General features: G+C 38.0%; 1 protein-coding gene across 1 annotated transcript; it reads left to right on the plus strand.

The window, feature by feature from the left end:
* The first annotated feature begins 11531 nt into the window (after positions 1 to 11531).
* On the plus strand, positions 11532 to 22080 carry mapk13 (mitogen-activated protein kinase 13). Its single transcript, XM_034145216.1, has 12 exons — positions 11532 to 11753; positions 13878 to 14007; positions 14146 to 14204; positions 14966 to 15071; positions 15627 to 15656; positions 17158 to 17205; positions 17621 to 17735; positions 18683 to 18754; positions 19260 to 19339; positions 20095 to 20173; positions 20590 to 20763; positions 21680 to 22080. The coding sequence occupies exons 1-12, from the start codon at positions 11641 to 11643 to the stop codon at positions 21763 to 21765; spliced, it is 1092 nt and encodes a 363-aa protein (XP_034001107.1). The 5' UTR covers positions 11532 to 11640; the 3' UTR covers positions 21766 to 22080.
* Positions 22081 to 23178: the final 1098 nt, after the last annotated feature.

Genomic DNA, 23178 nt, shown 5'->3' on the forward strand with positions numbered 1-23178 from the left:
CTCACCGCTTACACATACAGTTCCTACAGTAATTTACAGGCACCACAATATCTTCTGAATACCAGTGATTTGGATGGTGAATAGTAGCTCCACAATTCTATAGAATTCTTGCCTCTAATGTATTTGTTGCACCACTTATGAGATGACAAATGAAGTGTTTGGAATAGAAAGATGTTACAAGTCATTGGTTTCTCTTAATCAAGTTTCAATTCAAGAGCTTTACACGCTATATTGTTGGTGAACTCAATCAACGAGCATAATGAGAGCTAATGGCCTCTATCGTCATGCAAATGCTAACTAAGGAGATGGAAATATCAAGAAAATATACAACCTCACATTGTCTCATACAGTTATGTGTATCATCAATCTGTGATGTTTAAAATGCGCCACGAGTCATTTTGTGATTCACTGTGGTAATTCTCTTAGTTTCATATGTCTACATGCCTTGTCTACTCTCTCTTCTGGTTCCCCCAGAATAACTGATAGAAATGTTCACCACATCCCTGTTTACAGGGAAGATCGATTTCATAAAGGCCATATTGTTCATGTATAAAATAACCAAAACATTAACTATTGAATGAGTCCCCTCTTAGAAACAAGAATACAATCAATATTAAAAAACAATAACAAAACCTAACCAATAATAAAGTGGACCAAGGAATTCAAGGTCTAATACAAGGTGCTGCTGTGCAGAGTTCTCTAAAAAAACACCACATCACATCTCATGGACAAATGTGTTTGCTCAGGCTCTAAATATTATAATGGAAACATTCCTTTCTTTGTTACCACCAAGTATGAGAGTATTTATCAAAGTTAATAATTTCTCCAATAAATTGCTATAAAGTCAAACAGAGGATACTGGCATTACTTACACCTTTTTCTAAATAGTTTCGCGATTGGGACAAATAAACACTATACAGGAAAACATACCAATCGATGAAAACAATCTGACCTCTATAAGAGAATCCCAGTTGAGAAAAAATGCTATTTTACTTTAACACGCAGACCCTGAAGAACATAATGCCTGGTCTACTGTTGCAATCATGTTAGCTTCCAACCTCCTAGGGCCCATATGTGAATTATAATGGTATAATACAATATGAGTACACAATGGAAACATGTTTGATGTCTTCACATTTTGTACAACCCTGCATGTCACTGAAGCATCTGCCAGCACCTGTTTCTTTGTATAGATAGAGTTTGGTCAAAACAGCATATTGCACCATTTATGGAAGATATGTAACGTCCGTGTATGTTATTGAAAAGATCTAAAGTACATTTTATTTTGTAGGGAAAACACTCAGAAAAAGCATGTTCACAAGGGACATCCTGCTATGTGCAATGCAGTGTGAATAACACTGTACATAAACATAAGGATGCTACACATGGGAACACGAGAGCACACAGGGAGTGATGCAAAGTTCAACTATGTAGATTTGACACACACACACACACACACACACACACACACACACACACACACACACACACACACACACACACACACACACCACACACACACACACACACACACACACACACACACACACACACACACACACACACACCATATTTTGCTGTATTCTTTTTCCAGCTGCCTGTAAATATCATGGAAGTTGCAGATGCAGACTTTTAAAAGATAATGAGCATTTTGTTTGGGAGGAGGCTAAATTGCTTTACAGCCGTACAGCTGTTACAATCTCAAATCATCTTGGCATACATCTTGAAATTAGATTTACATTTTACACTCTATTGTGTGCCAGGACAAGGCCCATAAAACAACTGAAAACACTTATTCTGACCGTTTCATAGCCAGTCAGATTTTCTTTCTTTTATAACTGAAAAACCAACATATATTTGCTGTACTGATTCTTTACATATATTGTTTTGTAAAAGGTTGGAGCTGAGATCCATTCAGGGTTGTTTTCTATACAAACATTATTTTTTCATAATTGTGTAGTACAATTGTTTTGTTGATAATAGTTGAATGCAATAGTCTCTTTACCTAGAAAATACAGTGCGCAGCATGTCCATTTTTCTTACTTTTTCCTATATATTATTAATTATTTCCTATAGATTATTATGAATCCAAAATCCCGGTTATAAGACCCTATATTGTTCTAACCCTGCTGTCTCGTTATTTCTCACTGTAGAAAGGAAAAGTTTGTGAAACAAGAGCAACACAGCAAACCAGGACAAGCCTGTTGACAGAATCACCACACAACATGGCAGATACTGTCCTGTTCTGTCACTGATGGCGTCTCTTGTGATGACTGCAAGGGGACTAGGAAATGGCATCATGAAAAAATAAAATAACAAGATAAGCAGCAGAAAATCCTTCTTCTTAGTTGTATGTGTTGGACGGGAAAACCAACGTCAGTCAGCATGCACAAACATACTTTATTCCGAAAATGAATAACTTAATTAAAAGAGGGTTCTAGTCTATTACAACTTCATTGCTATGTTGTTGTTTGGCCATCATTTTAGGTTATACTAGTAAGATACACAGTCAAGTTAATTGCTAACACTTTGGGAACACTCAGTAGTCATCTACTGCATGTAATACACCGATTGTGGATAAGCACCTCATTCAGCCTTGCTTCAAAAAACCTCTCTAAATGCCTGATGTCTGAACAAACCCAGAATTAATTTCAAGTCTTATCCCAAATCAGAAAAAAACATTTGAAGGCAGCTGTGCTGTGTTTTCTATAACTTTACAACACCTGGGCTTTCATTGACTCACCCCTAAAACTGCAACCCAGGCTTCTCCTCCATTATGCCTCAAAGCTGTCGAACCCAGCAGATTATTTCCAGATACTCTGTCCACATTTCTGCAGCTGCTTTCCTGATGGGATCTTGGTGTAGAAGACAATCTTATACTCCATTTTAGCTTCACTTCATTGGCTACCAGGACGACTCTGGGTTGATTATAAAATGTTATTGATCATATCAAGCTGCACTACTCGTCTTTAAGTAGTCTAAAAACACCAAATTGTCACTGCTGCAATGAAATCTGCATTTAACCCTCATTGAATACATAGATAGGGACAGGCAACTTTATATCCTCTCTCACACATGGCTCTGTCACCTCTGACACTATTTGGGTCATCATTGTCACAAATGAATACACTAGCCTAATGCTCATTATTATCTCCTTCCTCCTCAGTCTCACACTCATGAATGAAAAGTCAATGTCCTGAATACTTTATAAGGCCTGAGTTGGGTCATTATGCTGAGGGTCACCCCAGTGACTACCTCCTATAGCACATAATTGGCGTAAGCTCCAGAAATGCTGCAATTACATACATGCTATTTACACTTTTTGTAAGATATTAGAATTGGTCTGTTTTTGCTACAGAGGGCCAGCAGACAAACTGTGGTAATGCTGAGGTCTGTCATGTGCGGCCTGCTAGCATCATTAATAAATGGGTGCGATGAAACGTGGCACAATGACTCTCATTTCTCTGAGGCTTGGTATAGTGGTACCTCAGGGACTTGCTGTACTGTATGAGGAGCTGTCATCGTCCGGGCACTGCACCAGCCTCCTGCAAGATGCTAATCGCTGTTTATATGAGCACTAGTGCGTTAGCTATTGCAGGCATTGTCTGTGTATTACCCATCTGTTGCCAAATGGTAATCTGTGAAGAAAAACAAATGCAACATCTGTAATACTCAGAGAGTTATTTTACCTGATGTGTTTTCCTCTTTATTCTCATTAGGAGATGATCCGTGCTGACTTGATGCTGGGTCAGACGGAAGGAGAGCCAGGTGGCCGACTGAATGGAATGGACAGATTTTGGATTGTCAAATGATCTGTTTGGAATCCTGGTCATTATATATTTATTGAGGAATGAGGATTGATCCTCCATGACAGTTCTATGCATGGCCAAGTCCAGCTGAACAGCACCACCTTCTCATGCTACCTGCAGGTCATTTAAAGGTACATAAAATGTCCTAACTCAAGGACTTGAAACTTTATTGACTATCTTATACAGTCATTGAACGGTGCCTCCTAAATCCTTAGTTGCAGATAGTGATCAACAACTACTTCAAGGCATTTCCGGCAATAGGTTATGCAAAAACTAGCCTTACCTCGTCTGGTGCAGGCCATATTTTGGCCTTTGTTGTCTTTGGAAATCCATAGAAAAGTGTGATCTAATTCTGAGCATCTTCCATGTATTATGATCCACTAAAGTTCGCTAAGTTATAATATTAACATGTCCATTTTATTGTTATCTTCGCTACCATCCTGACTGTAGGAAGCCTGGTGGGACAATTGAGTGAGATTAGACTCTTCTTTGGTTGGGAGGGGAAAGGGAGACACACCTGCCTGAGATATTCACTCCACTGAGTGCACTGATCTACATTTAACATAGAATCAGATGACAACTTGTAAATATGAAATGGGTTGCTTGTAGTGATGAACTCACAGAGAGCCCAGTTTCTGAAGTGCCTCTCGGCTCCACGGAGCTATTCCTGCCTTTTTAAGCTCATTGTCTCGGATCCCAGGTGTTTTGGTGTGTCAGAAATTGTTTTAAAAGTTTGTTTCACTCCCTCCCAATGGACTACTGAATTTGAGTATGCAGTTGAAGAGTTTGAGTCATAACTGGAAAGCAGGCTGAGAAATGTGCAGCTTCACCAAATTAACAGGGATTGCCAAGTGTTGGTTTAACTTACTTTTTTTTATTAACTTTTAATTAATGTATGACTGACATTATTCCTGGTTATCTCTATCTACCCTTGGTATAGCCTTATCAGACAGCTCTAATAGTGTTTATGAGGGTCACTAAATAAAGATGCTTATCTACTCCTTTCTCAACTTCTCTCAATCATCTCTGTGTCTTTGTAGAGTTCAAAAAGCAGTTCAAAAAAAGCACTGTGGCAGTAAAAGTTTAAAACACATCTCATTATCTCCCATTTTTGTGTCAGAACTCAATCCGAGCACTCTACATTTTCAACATCAAGATGCATATACACATGTCTAGCGGTTTACAGAAGAAGGTACATTTACTCAAGTACTGAACTTAAAAACAACTTTGAGGTATTTGTAATTTACTTCAGTATTTCCATTTAATCCTACTTCATACTCCATTTTGATTTGGGGGGAAAAAAAACGTTTTACTCCACTACATTTATGTTATAGCTAAAGTTACTTTGGAGAATCTGTTATAAATTCGAAGAAAATGTATGAATCATGATGTATTATTATTTCAGATCTAGCTTTACCAAGAGCAACATTAAAGTGATGAACACATTAATGCATGCAAGTTTATTTTGATGTTAATACTTTTGACGTTTTACTTGAGATCAATTTTTTATGCAGTACTGTTACTCGAAACAGAATATTTTAACAGTTTAACTGTTGTATCGATACTTTTACTTATGTAAAATATGCAATACTACTTCAACCTCTGATGTCTACAATGTAAAATTGTAAGAATGGTAAAACTCTTATCATTCTTACTATATATTTAAACAGATGGCGCATATTCTTAAATATTCCAAGTTTCTTTCTGTGCAGTGTATCCATAACTAGCCAAATAACAGTCACTTGTCTGCCCTGCATATTTGCTTTTACAAACAATACCACGCCTGCTTTGTGAACCTCTCCATGTGGAAAACACGGTTCTTGCCTCATGCTCTCTGTGCAATGTGAGGGTTGAATTTAGCCTACATGCTTGGCTCGTCCTGTTCTAGTGGGAATGGTACCAATATAAAAATGTTAATGCCATGCTCCACCAACCGAAGCCCATGGGACAAAATATGGAAATGTCCTAGTTGAAGTCTTTGAGCACCCATTAATATCATTATCATCACCACTTCTGCCACCATCAAATTTGCATGCCAGTGGATGGGCTGCTAAAGCGTTGAGGAATAATATCACTTGACTTAACTTTGCTGCAGTGAGGACACTCTTCCGTCACCATCAGCCGCATATTAAACTGACTGGAGGAGCCTCCTGACTCCTCGATCCTTTATTTCTAAACTTTTGAATCTCCACCTCCTCCTGGTCTTCATTATGTGTGTGCATGTGTGTGTTTTGTTGCATTTGGATGCAGAGTGTACGGGTGTTCCAAACAGCCATCCCCCCCAGGAGGTCACTTTGAAATGGAATAGATTTTTCTAGATCTCCGCCAAGGCTGTAGGGAAGGTCACTTCATTAATCACAGCTAAATGCCACTGTCTGCCCGTCACCCTTCTTAACCAAGTAACACCCGCAGATAACATCATTGATTGATACTAATAATTAATTCTCCTTCGGTACATAACGACAGTGAGTGTCATTCAGTGGGGAACCTTTAATTACTATGTAAAGACTCATTAGGTTCATGCCACCGTGTGCACCGGTGGCACGGGGGGGGTCAATGGATGTCTTCCTTTTTCCCGTGGCCTTTTGTGAAACAAGCTCCCCCCCTCTCTCTCACTACCCATGTCTCTCCGGTAGTACTCATCTATGTGTTAGCCTACTTTATCTGCTGATTCAGATTCGGAAAATGTCAAGTCAGATTTTGCTTGAGAGGATTTTGGCAGATGGGTTGAAGCACAGATGATGGGGGAAAGAACAGACAAGAGTGTGTGTCCGCACGACTGTATTCTGTCAGTATGCAGTGATGTATAGGTAAGTGTGTGTATGTGTCTGGCTTTGTCTTGAGTCACATATACGCCACCAGTCACCCAGTGTATCTGCACCACAAGCAGGAATAGAGGACATGCCATGTTATTTTATTATCTCCCGATCCGTGTTGTGTGAAGGAAGCTGATGCAATGTACCGCTCCAAGGCTTCTACTTTTCAAAAATAATACTCTGTGACATGCTCACATAAATAAATGTGTCATCTACTACTATCTCATTCATTGTTTTCTGTTGACAAAGCAGGGTAAAAGTAAGTCAACCTAGGCTTTTACATTTGCTGTTACTGTCTTCTTGGAATTAACCTCCTGCGTGTAGGCAGTGATGCATTTCAGATTCAGCATGAATAAACAAAATAACTTTAGCTTAGCTAATACTCAAGAAATAAACATAGAGTTGTAGATTACCACTAAACAACAACATACATAGATATGATGTTTTTTAACGGATTTAAAAGCTGCACTGTTCCCTGATCTTGTAAAAATGAACTGTATGCACCATTCAGCTCATCCCATGGCCCTCTGCTAGACTTTAGCTCCATCTTGTGGAATATGTTGTTTGTTTTTCAGAAACCTGTAGCTGTAGAAAGCTGCAACCTGTTTTTTACATTTCCTAATCCATAGCTTTTATTCACACAGCCAAATTGAGTTCGAGTTAGACTGAGAGATGTGTGGTTGGATCCTGGGCGGCTGATCCCGTCAAGCGTGTACATACTATAAAAACAGCATTTCAAAACTGGCTTATAGCTCAAAGCATATGTGGCAGGCTTAGTAGGCTTAAAGAATATGTGATGCTGTGTTTTTTGGAACTGGGATAATCATAACGTACTGTAAATCCACAAAGATTGAGATGACTGTTGTTGCTTCATTCCGCCTCTGTAATGTAATGTAGCCTACATTATGTGTGGGTGATATTACATTTTCACATCACTTTACTGAATCCAATTCGCTTTAATTGTCTCTCATACATGGCATGAATCGTTTTGAATTACAGTCAGAATTATTATGTTGCCATGAAAGGAAAATGTGTCCCTTTCAACAAATCTTGTATCACAAAATTCAGGCGAATGTCTTCTTCTTGTAACAGACACATCTGGCATAACTTTTCTGCCAGAAGCTGATGTAATTCACTCACTGGAAGTTAATCAAAATCCTTTCTGTTTGGTGTCTCAAAGACTCCATAAGTTGGCATTTCGCTGACATTTACACAGACAGAGTGATGGAGGCCCTCTTCAAGCTGTTGATGAAAATGTTTTTTCCGAAATGACCCAGGAATGCATATAGCAAAGAGCAAATTGATTTATGATCAATATTGGCAACAGCAGACAGGCAGCAGATGTCTGTCACATAGGATTTCTCAATTTTGGGATATATGATCCTGCAGGTATGTAAAGTAAATACGTAGAACAACGAAGTAAGCAGTCCTACCCGTAATGTGCATCAATGACAGAGTGGATTCAATAACTCAAATAGAAATATCATCCAGAGGAGCACAACGGGACAGTGTGGCTGCCAAAATATACTTTCTAGCCTTTGGTCAAGGTGAAAAACAAGGTGAGGCACACTTTAAGCTCATTTGATTCTTTTTATAGTCAGACTATTGAATAAAGACTGTGCCTGCCGCAAAATTGTCCTTCGGAGACCATTGGCCATTTGTGGATTATTAGGGTCTGAGAACCTTCGTCTGGAGGACCCTATCTGAAATTGTAGGAAATATTATAATTCTTGTGCCAAATGATCGCAATTTGAAGGCCTCAGGATGCAATCTTTTTTAAATAAACGTGGAACAACAAAACTGGTTATATATTTTTAAAATATGGGTATAACACACAGGCGTGGCACAATGGCTCAACAGCGTCACCTAGAACGCAGCCCTTGAGATACATTTGTAATACATGCATACATTTTAGTATTAGTTTGCCTTCAAATGAAAAAAATTGGGACGCCCATTACATGTGCTAAACGTAGTAATCTAATAAGTATATTGTGCTTTGTTGGCAAGGGGGCTCATCAGTGCTGTGGTGGCAACTTCTGAAGCAATGGAGACAAGACTCAGAGAGACACAGGGAGAGCAGGAACTTTGATGGCAAACACTGATGGTTTATTTGGAGCTTCAGCCAGAGAATTCACAAGACATGTGCTGTGCAACGAGGTGACTCAGCGGTGGCCAAACCAATTCTGAAGATCTCTACCCCAGACCCATGTATTTAGCTGGTTCTGAAAGAATCATCAACATTGTGCATAACAAGATAAAACAGGCAAAGCACAATAACACCTCAACACCAACAGGCAGTACAAACTGATAAACTGGGTCAAAGTTATGGGCCTAGGAAAATATTGCCCTCTTCATAACTTTTTCGAAGCAGATCTCAAACTATACCTAAGCAAAACCTTATGGCAACTACTTGTGTTGTGTTTGGCAGAAAACACTCTCATCTTAACTCATGTTGGCGTTGTGAAAAGATACAGGAGATCGCTGTTTCTACAGAGGTTAAAGAAACTGACACACCATGCATACAGTGCAGACCGAATATTTTTGGAATGAGGTCAGGGGAAAATGAGATGTCAAGGACGGATGTCGGTCGAGGACAGAGAAAGTGCTGAAAATGAAAGACACAGGGTGAGAAAAACAGGAGAAAGTCAGGAAGAAAAATAGAGAAAGGACGGGCTAAGTACTTTGATGTTATGCACCAAAGGCTTAGAACAAACTCCAATCCCAACAAAAGTTAAGGTTATTAGGCAAAGCAAAAAAAGATGTATCCAACATTATGTATTATTGTAATTTTACATTTACATTATACCTCATTCTTGTTTTAAGGTAACACATTTGTTTTGAATTCCTGTGTTATACAATAGTTATTATATCATGAGGTGATATGGACAAAGTTACTGCCATATTTAGAACATCCATCAATTATGTATATGATAACAATACTTTTATGTATATTTAAATATGGATTGCCAATGACAAAGTTGCACTTATTTTATGCCTTGCGCCAAAGAGTTAAATTGAGAAAAAATACATCAGAAGAATTAGAGTAATATCCCAATCCGTATTAAAAATATAATATTGTTTTGTATAAACAATTAATATTTAGAAAGCTATTTGTTTTAGGGAATATTTTCATAAAATGACCTGCTGAGTTTGAGGCTCCAAGGTTAGGTGAGGAAAGTCTTAATATTCTTAAGGCATTAAAACAATGTCAGCTTGTCCTGTGTGTGAGCTGCTTTCCCAATCAAACCACCACAGGAAGTAGAAGGTTGGTATGGTTATACGATTATATTACATATAATAAATAAGGCATTGGATGCCAACGCTAACTGAAGCATGGACCGCTCTGCAAAATGGAAAGGCCAATTCCAAGATTACAAAAGACGGGGATGTGAAAATTCTTCTTTGTCTCAAGGATGCTCCAGTTCAATCTCCTGTCTATTTTGCTAATCAATTGACTACACAGAGACCGGCTTAGGTTTGCAACTACAGTAGGCGGGATGTTTTTCTTTCAAACAGGATGGATGGTGGGTTTTGAAAGCCAGGAAGTGCAGCAGCTGTCCAAGTAATGGCTTAGTCACTGTTATTGATCCATAATCCTTTCAACTCCCACATAAATGTTTTAGTCATCCTGAGGAAAAAATCGTACGTATTAGACACTTAAAAACATCTACCTCATACCTTTTTTTTACCTTGATTGCAGCACCCAAAATATGAGAATGTGTATATTACATGAATACAACTAAATATTACACATTTTAATCAACAACAAAGTTGATTGTGTAATTATGTAATTTATAAATAAATATAAATTCAGCCTAAGATTTCACTTCTTAACTCACATTCTTAGTCCCCATCTGATCCAACAAATATTTCATAGACCAAATATGTGTATCCTGGAGAATCCTACTATATATTATACAGTATATACTGTAAGATTGAGACGCTTAAGACCACTCTTTGTACATGTTTAATTTGTTAATTGGATTAATGGAGAACTTTACAGATTTCTCAAACTGCTGAAACGTAGTTAACACATAGTCTATTATCACAGACAGTAATATCAGCAGCTCCTCTCTAATTCAGTTGAAATCTGTAATAATAACAGTTCTGATAACGAACATGTGAAAAATATGGATGAAAATAATAAACCAACATTACATTCACAAGGTCAGTTCTATATCTGCATATGGAGCAGATCCTGGTTTGATTACACTGCAGATTTCCTTGTTAATTTTCTAGCTTTTCAGGGAGAATTGCTCTTTTCAACAAATTACGCTACGGTTTTTTTCATTTGATCCATGTCTGTAAGTGTGAATGTCCATGATACATTCACACACTGCTGGCAATACAGTGATTATTCATCATGACAAGTAACACCTACTATGTGTGGGTGGTAGAACATCGAGTCATATTTACATGTTTCGGCAGGCAAGCTGTGTGATTTTACACAAATCATGTGGCTGTTTTCCACCAGGTGCATGAAAGTCTAAGTCTAAATGTTTTTTGCAAAAGGAAAAGTACATGAGGCTACATGTTAAGTAGTCCTCCAGGCTTTTTTGTCTGCCGTACTACAATGACGCTACTGACAGTATAATGCTGTGGTGCCGAGTCAAGCTAACTAGATGTAGGCAAGTTAAGACAGGAAGTGCAATGATACGGCCTTCACAATAAAGTTTAAAAGCACAAAAAAAGTAAACTTCAATTAAAATGTAATTAATTAATTAATTAAGACAAATCTAATGATAATGCTATAAAACAACAAAGCCTAACAATATCGCAAATAATTATAATAATTATATAATATATTAATTATTTATTGTCATTAATGGACATTTCGCGTATTATGTTGTCAAGCTGTTTGCTTCCTCCCACATTATTTTGAAAACCTCTGAGGGAAGTTGGTTGTAGGTAATGCTGTCTCGCACTACAGTAGTGTATTGCTTTACCTTTTGAATAAGTGAACGGCTTAGAAGAAGCATAACTTTTTTTCATAGCTTCGCCTTTTCCTCTACGTTATGGAGGCTCGGGCTCATTTCTACCGTGAGGAAATCAACAGTACGATGTGGGAAGTCCCGGAGAAATTCACACGGCTCAAACAGATAGGAACCGGGGCGTACGGCTCGGTGTGGTGAGTGTCGTTTACCTTAACGCTGTATCAAATGTGTGTCGTAGTTTGAACCTGACTGTGTGTAAACACTGCTTGGTCTGAGAGCCCAGCATTCATAAATGTGAGCTGTACACGCAGCCTGTGGTGGGCCTGGGTTATATCCATAGACTGTATCCTGTAATGTACTGTACACTAACACACGGCCAACACGGACACAGCTATACCTCACACTATCAAGTAATAACACCTGGTATGTTATACAGCGCATCCTGGCAGCATCATGTGTTAGCGTAAAAAAAAAACATTGCATTACCCGTACCTTTTTAATTTATATGCAATTTATGCTGCTAGATGTTGCTATTTTAGATTAAATATGGCCACTTTCCACTTTCCTTTCTTCATGCACTCTCTTAAAAGGTACAGAAATAGCAGAGAAGCCACATAAACAGATATGTGCCTATATAGATAACATGCTTTCTAATCACATGTATATGCATTGCACAGGTTTGAACTGATATACATTAGACACACCCATCACTTAACATGATTGATTTACAGGTACCCTGTTGTTTATCTAGCTGACTGGAAAAATAGAATCAGTGTAATGGTCAATTAACCTGCAATTTCATACATTTGGTATACTTATTATTTGTGGTATGAAGTATTTTTATTTATCAGTCATATTGCTTTAAGAGATCAAAAACAAAAAAGCCTTTCAAGCCATAATGTTAATGATGGACCATTTTAAATCCACGCTAATAAGGATATCTGTAACATGTCAGATGGGGCAAAGTATGTAAAAGTTGGTATAATTACAATTTAGATACATACAAGGCTGCTGTCAAGTTTCATATGGAAAATATCCACATTAAAAAAGTTGGAATAATAACCTACACTTTATCCAAGATGTTACAAATACTGATAATTAATGCGTCCAAGTTCCCCCAGCAAAACCCCACCAAAGACATTTTTGCACGGCCACCAATCGATCTTCTCCAGACTTCCATTAATGTTATTATAGTGAATATTTAATTCCTTTATCAATTACAGAGTACATTACCTTGTTGCTCTACCACCACTGTGCCCTTATCTTATTACTGTGGCAGACCACACCTACTTTAGTCATTCAGTCAAATATTATTTACATTATTTATTCTTTCCACTGCACCATCATTTGTTACATTTTACTATCCATATTACAACACATACATTTCTGTAAATCACAAAGAGGATAATTTGTTCATTTTATTACACAGATGCTTGAAAAGACAGATTGTACATTACAGTACTATTCAGAAAACACTGTGTTATGGCTAGTTTTGGTTTAACGCCACACTCAAATTCAGTTTGATGAAGATGGTAATAGATAATCTTTCTATCTACTGACCAATGACAAGGTGAACATGTTGAGAGCCAAAGTCACAAGGGTTTGAATCCGCTTTGGTGATTCTGTCAGGGTTGCAGTTATAGGCTTGTTAACTGTGGGTACCACTGATGTAAGCATTATAGTGTGGGAGTGATGGTCTGTCAAAGCAAACACATCTGACCTTTAAAGGAAGCTCCAGCTGATGAACTTGGATCAATGGTGGTGGTTTGATCCATAAGAGCTTATCTCTCATTATTCATCTAGTGTGAAATTAGAAACACAGCAAGACAAGAACATATATTAATGAAAGAAATAACAGTTTCATCACAAATATATGTGTTAGATGAACTGTATTCTTTGTGGATGTTTATCTGGCTTGCTGCGTGTAAAATTGATAATACAATATCCTACATTTGTGCATCCTCCACAGCACTATGCTGCACAAGAGATGTGTGTCATTTGTGTTGGTGGATGTGGCTCCAAATAGCCTAACAAGCTTGTCCGCCTACGATTTGTTGCCCTGCAGATCACAGCAGACATCACGAGTTGCCAAACATTTACATGTTCATACTCAATAAACCACAGATCCCCCTTCACTCTGTTAGAGATTGAGTCCCACGTACAGAGCCTCCATCTGAGAACCTGTTTGCATTCGAGAGTGAAACCTAAAAAATACACAGTCCTTTCATTTTTCTCACTGCTCTGACTTCAAAAGAGTGATACTAGAAGAGACACGCAGAGTGCAAGATAATGACTTGTTTTTCCATCTCCCCTCACAGCTCATCAATAAATGAGAAGAATAAAGAGAAAGTGGCCATCAAGAAGCTCCACAGGCCCTTCCAGTCCGAGATCTTTGCTAAGAGGGCATACCGAGAGCTCAGACTGCTCAAACACATGAAGCATGAAAACGTAAGAATAAATATCACTTCCTTAATAAATTGCATAACAATTTTGCATTTTAGATATGATTATATCCTGTTAATGCTTCAGCTTATTGCGTCTGCTCCCATGTGTGTAACAGTCACCTCGCTCTTTCATTCCAACCAGGTGATAGGACTCATCGATGTGTTTTCACCCGCCACAACCCTTGATGAAATGCAGGACTTGTGAGTATTATTCCTAATATTAGCAAAGCCCTCAGGCTGAGACAGGCAACATCTCTTTAGAGGAGAAGTATGTGCTTTGAATAGAAAGTGTGACGATGTATGAACAAAGGATCACTTTAATGTTATACACTATATGGCCCAAAGAATGTGGACGCCCCTTTTTACATGTTATTGTCAAACCATGTACTGCTATAACAACCTGGCCTGTAAAGTTCTTCCACACCAAAGTCTGATAACCAGCTCTCCATACATTCAACATGTTTTTGTACACTTCATGTTAAAAGGACCTTGCCTAAACACTAGGATCTTACTGTGTCAGAGAAATAGAGAAACAATAAGCCTACTTATTGGTTGAATTTTGACTTCAAAGCAAGGGAAACTTTAACCATTTCTTAATTACTAGTAGTTAAGCAAACCACATACATCTTTGAATTGATTAGTTTTAGTTAGCAAAGGTAGACTTTTGAATGGGCAAATTAGGAGGAAACGGCAAAGATGAAGAGTATAGTGAAGGTTGTATAAACGTTAGTGTTACATAAATATACACAAGCACCATAAGCTCCTTATTCAACGTATAAAAAGGAATAGATTACAGCATTAACAGGGTGTGGAAAATATCAGCGAACAGCAAAGGAATAATGTTGACTATTAGTTGTGATCTTTACTGAAAAAGGTTTACATAGACCCGTTATATAGAGGTGAACATACTGTACGTTTCTCTCCATCCACTCTCCTGCTCACCCTCCCCCACTTTTTCTCAGCTACCTGGTGATGCCTTACATGTTTACTGACCTGTCCAAGGTGCGGGGTCACCTCACAGAAGACAAAGTCCAGTTTCTTGTCTACCAGATGCTGTGTGGACTCAGGGTGAGCCGGGAAGCCTAACTAGACTTTGCACAGATTAAACACACAATATGTAATTGTTGTGCCACTCATTTCAATCAAAACGTAATCTTGAAAATAGTTGTTGGAAAGTCTTTAACAGAAGCCGAATTATACAAAGAGGTCTTCTCCTCCAACTGGACAAATCTGAGGGTTTCTCCGATTATTACAATCATTTGGTTAAAATACATAGCTAAAACATTTTAAGATCTAAAAAGTGCATCTCAAAAATGTTGCTTAGAACTGGAAGAAAATCTAATAAGATTTGTTGGCAGACAAATGTAAAAAGAAATGTGGGATAATGTTAGCACATGTAACATAGTTTAAGTTGTTTTCAGACATTTTGATGAGGATAAGTCACATGTTATAGCTTTAATGCACTCTAATTAAACTATAATAGACAATTGTCAGGTGAACTGGCACACTAATAAAACCACCATTTAAAAAAAGGCACTTTAAAGATAGAATTGCCATACACAATGCATATATGTTGTATGTGACTGCAATAATAATATATGCCCTATCTCTCCCTTTCTGCAGTACATTCACAAAGCTGGAATCATCCACAGGGTACGTACAAGTTAATGTCTGTGTCAACTTTGAAGCTTGGGTAAAAAAAAGAAAGCTTCATTATGATAAAAAATACTTTTACAGGCTGTTATTAAGGCTGTGCAATATGTGCAGTGTGCAATAATCTGTTTTAGATAGCACGCATGCTCATTTCCTGTACTGCAGAAATACATGGGAATTGTATTTGTCATTGTTATTGCACCGTTTAGAAACCGTGCCCCAACAGGTAAGATGAGTTAACTCTCTGATGTTTTACTGCATGTCTGGAGATGTTAGGCCACACCCGTCAGAACCACTGCCAAGTGGGTGTGTGAGGAGAAGAGAGTCAGGTTAGATAAATACACCACTTATCTATCAGAAAGACAATTCATTAAGATAATAAAAGAAAGATTAATGACGGCCTCTTATCTGTTCCGCATAAAATCTTGCCAAAAAAAACACAGAACATTATTTTAAATTATTGGTACTGTTCAAGGGCATAACGTTCTGATTTGTGTGGGATTTCAAAATGCAACATCTACTGTTAAAGGGCCCTGTTATGCTTTGGGGGATTTCCCTTTCCTGTAGTATGTTCTATAGGTTTTTGTGCATGTAAATGGTCTGCAATGGCCAAATTCCTAAAGTTCCCTCCAGAGGGAGTTTCTCTCCCACACACTCCTGAAGCGTCTCCATTGTAGACCTCTGTTTACTTCCGCAACGTTGTGACCTCACTGTGTAACACTCGCGCTCCAATTGGCTAGCGCTCCAGCACAATGTATGTGATAGGCTAAGGTTCAGTACATCTCTAAGTGGTTGACCAATCACAACAGAGCCGGCCAGCTAACCAATCAGAGCAGACTGGGCTCTGGTTTCAGACAGAGGGTGAAAAGAGGTGCAGCAGCACAGGCAGTATGAGAAAAATAAAGACCTTTTTGAACATTAAAGCATGGAGACATGTCACAGTAGAGACACAAAACAAATATGAACCTGGAAACGAGCATAATAGGGCTCCTTTAAATATATTTTTTAGTTTTCCTTGCAGGAAGGTAGTAATTATACAAACACCAAAAAGATGTGTCTTAAGGAATTCTTTATATGTGGTGGTTGATCTCTTGATCAGCTAACTGTGTTTTTGTGAATGTGTGTTTAATCTCCAGGAAATATGATCATGCACGCTCAGTGTTACCCTGCTATTACTCTTGTAACTCCTATCGCAGTAAAGGTGTTATCAACACTCACTAACAGCGCCGCCCTTATCACACCTTCTGTCCTAGTATTTTATGAGTGACTCTGCAGAAATGCTGCAGTGAGTTTCATGGTCAGTTTATAGTTGAGTCACAACAAAGAATCCCTGTTTTAAATCCCCGCAGTATACAGACATAAGGCTGAGCCACGGGAACTACAAGCACTAAGGCTCTTCTCAGCCCCTGCAGTGATACTACACAGTACAAGCAATATCATTTTCTGTTAATCTCTATGTGCAATACACAACCCTCACTCAGCAGCTCATTTTCTTTTACAGGATCTTAAGCCTGGAAACTTGGCTGTGAACCAAGACTGTGAACTGAAGGTTTGTACTTCTAAGGATTACATCAGAAAACATGACAAAGCTGAAATGATGCTGCTGCAGCAAGAAAATAATTGGATTCAGCAGGTTTCAAAGAAAGTAACAAAGTACAAGATAAACTTGAAAATCAGCAATACACGGGAAACAGGACATGGAATAAATAACAATTGTTGCCAAAATGTCTCTAGTGATGCAAAATGGTTAAATGTGTTAAATGAAAATGTTTATGTATGAAAATATCTTATGATGGGAAAAATGTGAACCATTATGATGGATTCTCTATGCATTTTAGGAAGTGTCCACTGATATGCATGCACAAATGAAACACCTTTTCAAACAATTCATTTGACAGACATATTTTGTGAATATACTGTGTTCATGTTCCAGAGTGTGATCTGTGTTTTTGCTCACCGTGCAGATCCTGGACTTCGGGCTGGCTCGCAGTACTGACGCTGAGATGACAGGCTACGTGGTGACCCGTTGGTACCGGGCGCCTGAGGTCATTCTGAACTGGATGCACTACACCCAGACTGGCAAGACAATCATAGCTGTTGCTCATTCTCACCTCCGTCCCTGCTGTCGGCTCAGTATGGAGTTGGCCTGTTCGGTGCCGTAACTGTTTTCTGTTTGTCGTGTGAAAACATGCCAACTCTAGTTACAGGGCTTTCTTTCTTTGAGGCTGGCTTGTATGGTACGCTGTGGGTCAGCAGCTTCTATAATCCTGTCGTTGAAGCTGCATCGGTATCATTTTGACTATCAATCTTTTTCGACCCTTAATCTGTTAGCAGTTGACAGAGATGGATCTGACAGCAGCCTGATAGTGCTGAGACTCCATGACAGAGCTGTCAGCTCAATGAAACTGACTTTCTCAGGATCTATGTGTCTTTATGAGATAGTGGGATTTCATTTTGTAAACAGCTCCCGCAGAATGGAAAGTAGCACAGAAAGCAACTCTGGCAAGTTGACACCCTTAGTAGGATTAGCACAATATATTCAGCACTATGGTGAATAGGAACTTGCTCTGATGTATAAATGCCATCTTCCTCATTTGTATTGCACTGAGCATAATTGAGCTATTTTTCTATATAGAATGCTAGGTGTGAGTTGCAGAGTAATGTATCTGCTGTCAAAGTATCTGCCTGGTCTTAAATGTAAAAGAACTATAATGCATTGGATTGAGATTTAAAAACTCAACAGCAGTGTTTCTTTTCAGAAATCCGGTCCCAGTTACTCAAAATAATCCAAAGGCCTTGTTGTGAGCAGTTTCATGTAGGAACTATTTACTTTCTACCACACTACAATCGTAGTACTGTCGTATCACCGCTCAGAAGGGAAGTGTGCATGGATATATTGGAGAAAAGGCAGCCATCTCTACGGCACATATCTCCAACACACTGCAACTCACACCTAAACAATTTACACTTGTGTTAATGAGTATTCTGCCCGGGTGTTTACTCACATTTTTCTTTTTTCATTCTAGTGGACATCTGGTCTGTGGGCTGCATCATGGCAGAAATGATCAATGGAAAAACCCTTTTCAAAGGGAGAGACTGTATCCTTTCATCAGCCCTGTCCATTTACTGGACTTAAAGCCTTTTAATAATGTAATGTAATGTGAATGTGCTGAATGATTCCCGAATGACAGGTCATCAAGTTTTAATTTCACTTCATTAAATCATTGTAATATTAAAGGTGATGAAGCCACTTTATTAAACATTGACAGTTTTATTTGATGATGGGAACTATAAATAAGGTGCAGAAGGGAACACAAATCACAGTATATTACATTCAGCAAAACCCCTTTCCTCAGGCAGCATCCAAGGCAGCTGCTACTGCACTGTATAACATACTTTTTCTGCATATTTTATATTATCTTCTGATGTTCTTTTTTGCACTTTACTGATGTATAGCGTCTTAAAGCTGTCACTTGTGGCTTTCAATTTATTTTATTATTCTGTTTTATAGACCTCCGTGAAAATCCTACTTTCTACTGCTACTGAATGGATGTTATTGATTACCTGGTTAAAAAATCCTTGATTGTAACCCTTTATTACCAGACATGGACCAGCTGACTCAGATCATGAAAGTAACTGGAGTTCCTGGATCAGAGTTCGTACAGAAACTGGAGAGTCCAGAGGTAGGTCAAACTACCTTATGTGTATGTCAACAAATGTATATTTACGTCTTGAATCTACAGTTAGCTGGTTGCGCAACAACTTACTGATATTTGGCCTTTTTTTTTGTTGCTTTACCTGTGGTGGGACTACAAGTATGATGTTTGTCCTGAGGGTTGCAGCAAGGGGTTATGGAACATAAAGTTATTTAAAGACATGGAATTGAATCATCAACATATTTATTTAATCCATGGGGCACCTCAAGTAACTGCTTAAACATATGTCTCAGTCAATCTGAAGCAATCTTCATCTATTCAGGAATTTGTAAAATAAAAATAAAATATATATAAAAACATGGAATCATTATGTAAATATGCATAATCATGCACTAATCTAAAAATGTGTGGCTTACCTAGACATAAGAAGACAGAACCATACTATACAATACAGTTCAACGTCACCAAAGTTAATTAAATTATGGAATGAGTCATTTAATTTTAAGTATCAACGATATCGCCTGCACACTGCAGCAGTAGATTACTCATAAGCTGATAGCTGTTTGGAAAATATAAAACAGTTTATTGATTCCCTCAGTCACAGTTCCTGATCAGTTGAAATGCTTGTAATTGGAATAATTCTAGTCCATAACCAAAATAAAATACGATGTCTGCAAAATGAAAACAATAAAGCCTGAAGCTGGTACTTTTATTTGCATTATAATGAGGTAAAAATTTGTTTTTGATGCTTAATTGTAACCATCTTTTATTTTTTTAAACAGGCCAAAACCTATATTAAGGCCCTTCCTCGCTATCCCAGAAAAGACTTCTCAACGTTGTTCCCCAGAGCCAGTGCAAAGGGTAAGTTCAGACACAGCCTTTGCTCCACAAACAGTATTTTCACCCTTTTAACACACTGCAATGTTGGCATGATCGATTACATAGTTGTTGAATATCATTTAAATGAATACCAACGTTTTTGCTAGGGTTATGTTTCTGTTTGCTTCTGTGGTAATCCACAGAGATCAAACATCTCAGGTTGGTCAAGAAAAGGACACATTCTCTTAGTTGATAATCTTGGCATTAGCAGAATCTCTTCTTTTTGGAAACAGCTTAAACTGTAACAATATGTAGACACTGAGCTAAAAGTACTTTGAACTTGTATGTATAATATAATATTCTCTGTAGTATTGTCAGTAAAAAACACTCAGTTACATTTTTCTGCATTTATGTTTGATGAAGTTGTGGCAATATGTTGTGCCCTTTACTGTGGGCAGGGATCGACCTGCTGGAGAAGATGCTGGTTCTGGACGGGGACGAGAGACCTACAGCAGAGCTAGCTCTGGAGCACCCATATTTCGACGGCCTAAGAGACCCAGACGACTTACCTTTACCCAAGCCATACGATGACAGCCATGACAATGCCACATTGACCCTGGATGAGTGGAAACGTAAGCAAAAAAGAATATTAAAAGATGCTATCATAATATAATCAATGTGCAGATTTGTTTAGTGTTAATGTACATTACTAATCAGTTATGGCCTCATTATAAAATATTAAAAGAAGTAACTAACTGTAAATGTTAGCCATATTAAATCATCTACTCCAACTATAACTACACCTACCTCCTGTTGCAGGGCTTCTGTTAATAGGATAGTTTGGATTGTTTGTTGGTTTGTATACTTATAATAAAACAGTAGATGGCGGTAGGCCCCTAGTTCGTAAAACAAGAGTATCAGTTTATGAACTCTAAATTTAGAATATTTTCACCGCTTTATTTTGCCATCAGACAGCCCTTTAAGACGGTAAACTGAATCCGTATGCTATTCTCTCTTCTAAGCCAACAGACTCCATGTACAAAAAAAGTCATTTTACCTTGCAGAACATAGGAGTTGCTGTTGTATTACTGGCTCGAATCATTTATTTTGTTGGTGTTATTGTGTGACAATATGAATAAGAATCAACACTTTAAAACATCACATTTGCACAGAAACAAACCAACCAGTAAGCAACGGACCAGCAACTTCTGATTAAAGCGGGGTACAATTACTGTCAACACGTAAAAATAAAGCCGTGAAAATATTCAACATTTTGATAGAATTATGGGAATAAAATATGTCTTGCTGCCGCCCAATTCACAGCAGTAAATAGTTTCCGCTTCTCCAAACTGGGGATGTGCCGACCGCCATTATTACAAACTATGGATAAATACCTTATACAACCATACTTCAAACTTAATCAAATCTTTCCCTGTATCACTTGCTATGTATAATTGTTGTTAAGAATGAATAGGCCTAATGGATTTCTGTTGAAATGGGGACATGCTGGACATAACAAAAATAAATGTTTTCCCTCTGCACCCACAGGGTTGTGCTTCAAAGAGGTGAGAAGCTTTGTGCCGTTCCCACGACGGGACTCCAAGAGGAAAAATACCCTGACTATGACTCCGTGACCCAATGAATGTCTTGTAACTACTGATGTCCCAACCTAGAACGCATACAGCCAATGGTGCCCTTGTATATTGCAACCATGAATTCACTTTTACCATGGATATGTTTAGATTTTGAATCAGTGTTCAGAGGAGGGATTTTGTTAAAACTCACAACTTTTTATTTTTGTGCAATTGTTTCCCAAGTGTGGATTTCCTTTCATGTTACACAATCCCTATCAGTGAGTTGCCTTGCAAATGTATTGTGACCAAATATCACAGGGTTTACTGTAAGATTTACTGTAATGTTGTTTTCCAATAAAACAAGATATGTTCACATTTTTGTTCTTGAGGTGAAAACAGCTTTGTTATACGTTCTATATTAAATTATCATCGAGGGACAAGTCTGGGTTTCGCCAATAAATGCCCTGAAAACTGAAACTCCTAACGAGCTAAGACCCCAAAATATTAGCAGTTAGCCTACTGTGTGAAATGTACTCAATGTTACCTGGAATTGGTAGCCAATAAGGTGCATGGTATTGAGAACAACAAGTAGTGTGTATTCATGTCTCTGCTAAATATGCTCTATTATAACTTCTTTAATTGTACACCAAACCATAAGCTTTTAAATATGTAATGACTTGGCTGGTACATTAACTTCATGATATATAATATTATTTAGGCTAAGGGTTACACATTTAGAATATTCTTCAGGGTAAGGGTTACACATTTAGAATACAGAAAGCTGTACTAACACCAATACCTGACTGATCTGTCATGGCACTGTGTTGAGTATCTTGCGCGCGAAAATCATGGCCTGGTCATGTCAAAGGGGCGGGCTAAACTTTTAGCAAACTGCTGTTATGAAGTTAGACCCAGCCCACACGCTAACATTAATGCGGAAGTAGGCTGTTTCGCCGTCACAATAAAATATATCATGAGAACTCATTTTGCGCATTTCTTTATTAAGACCATAAAGACCCTTTAAAGTTCTACTTTATTTGAAAGTTATTTACATTGGACATTTCAAAAGAAAAATTAATACAAGCAAAACGTAATATGAGTGCATTATACGAGTGATTTAAGTACATTACAACAACCACATGTATAATAAAAACAATGGGGGAAGTATCTCTGCATTACGCAGACCCGGAGTGCCCAGGTTGCCTACTACCATACTGCTCTTCCAACTTCTGCCACATTTCAATAAATGTTTTGACAACATTAATTTATTTTGACTCTATTCCAATGATATACTGGGGTAAGGATATGCTGGCAGGAGGGAAAAAATAAGTGTAATTAAATGTCGTCTTATTTTGAGTTGTTCTAATCGTGAAACATTCAAACACTTAATGTGCCAATAAGGACTTTATTTTGAAACATGTACCCGGAAGTCCTATGATTTTATTCTTGCTAATGTCGGTGTACATACTCAGG

This window comes from Trematomus bernacchii, unplaced genomic scaffold (assembly GCF_902827165.1).
Source record: "Trematomus bernacchii unplaced genomic scaffold, fTreBer1.1, whole genome shotgun sequence".
Classification (NCBI taxonomy): Eukaryota; Metazoa; Chordata; class Actinopteri; order Perciformes; family Nototheniidae; genus Trematomus; species Trematomus bernacchii.

Bases quoted from the DNA above. Each gene is read 5' to 3' on its own strand.
- mapk13 (XM_034145216.1), top strand. From the start codon at position 11,641: ATGGAGGCTCGGGCTCATTTCTACCGTGAGGAAATCAACAGTACGATG. The intron at 19,340-20,094 runs GTAGGTCAAACT...TTTTTTAAACAG, and splicing joins AGAAACTGGAGAGTCCAGAG to GCCAAAACCTATATTAAGGC. The intron at 20,764-21,679 runs GTAAGCAAAAAA...CTGCACCCACAG, and splicing joins GACCCTGGATGAGTGGAAAC to GGTTGTGCTTCAAAGAGGTG.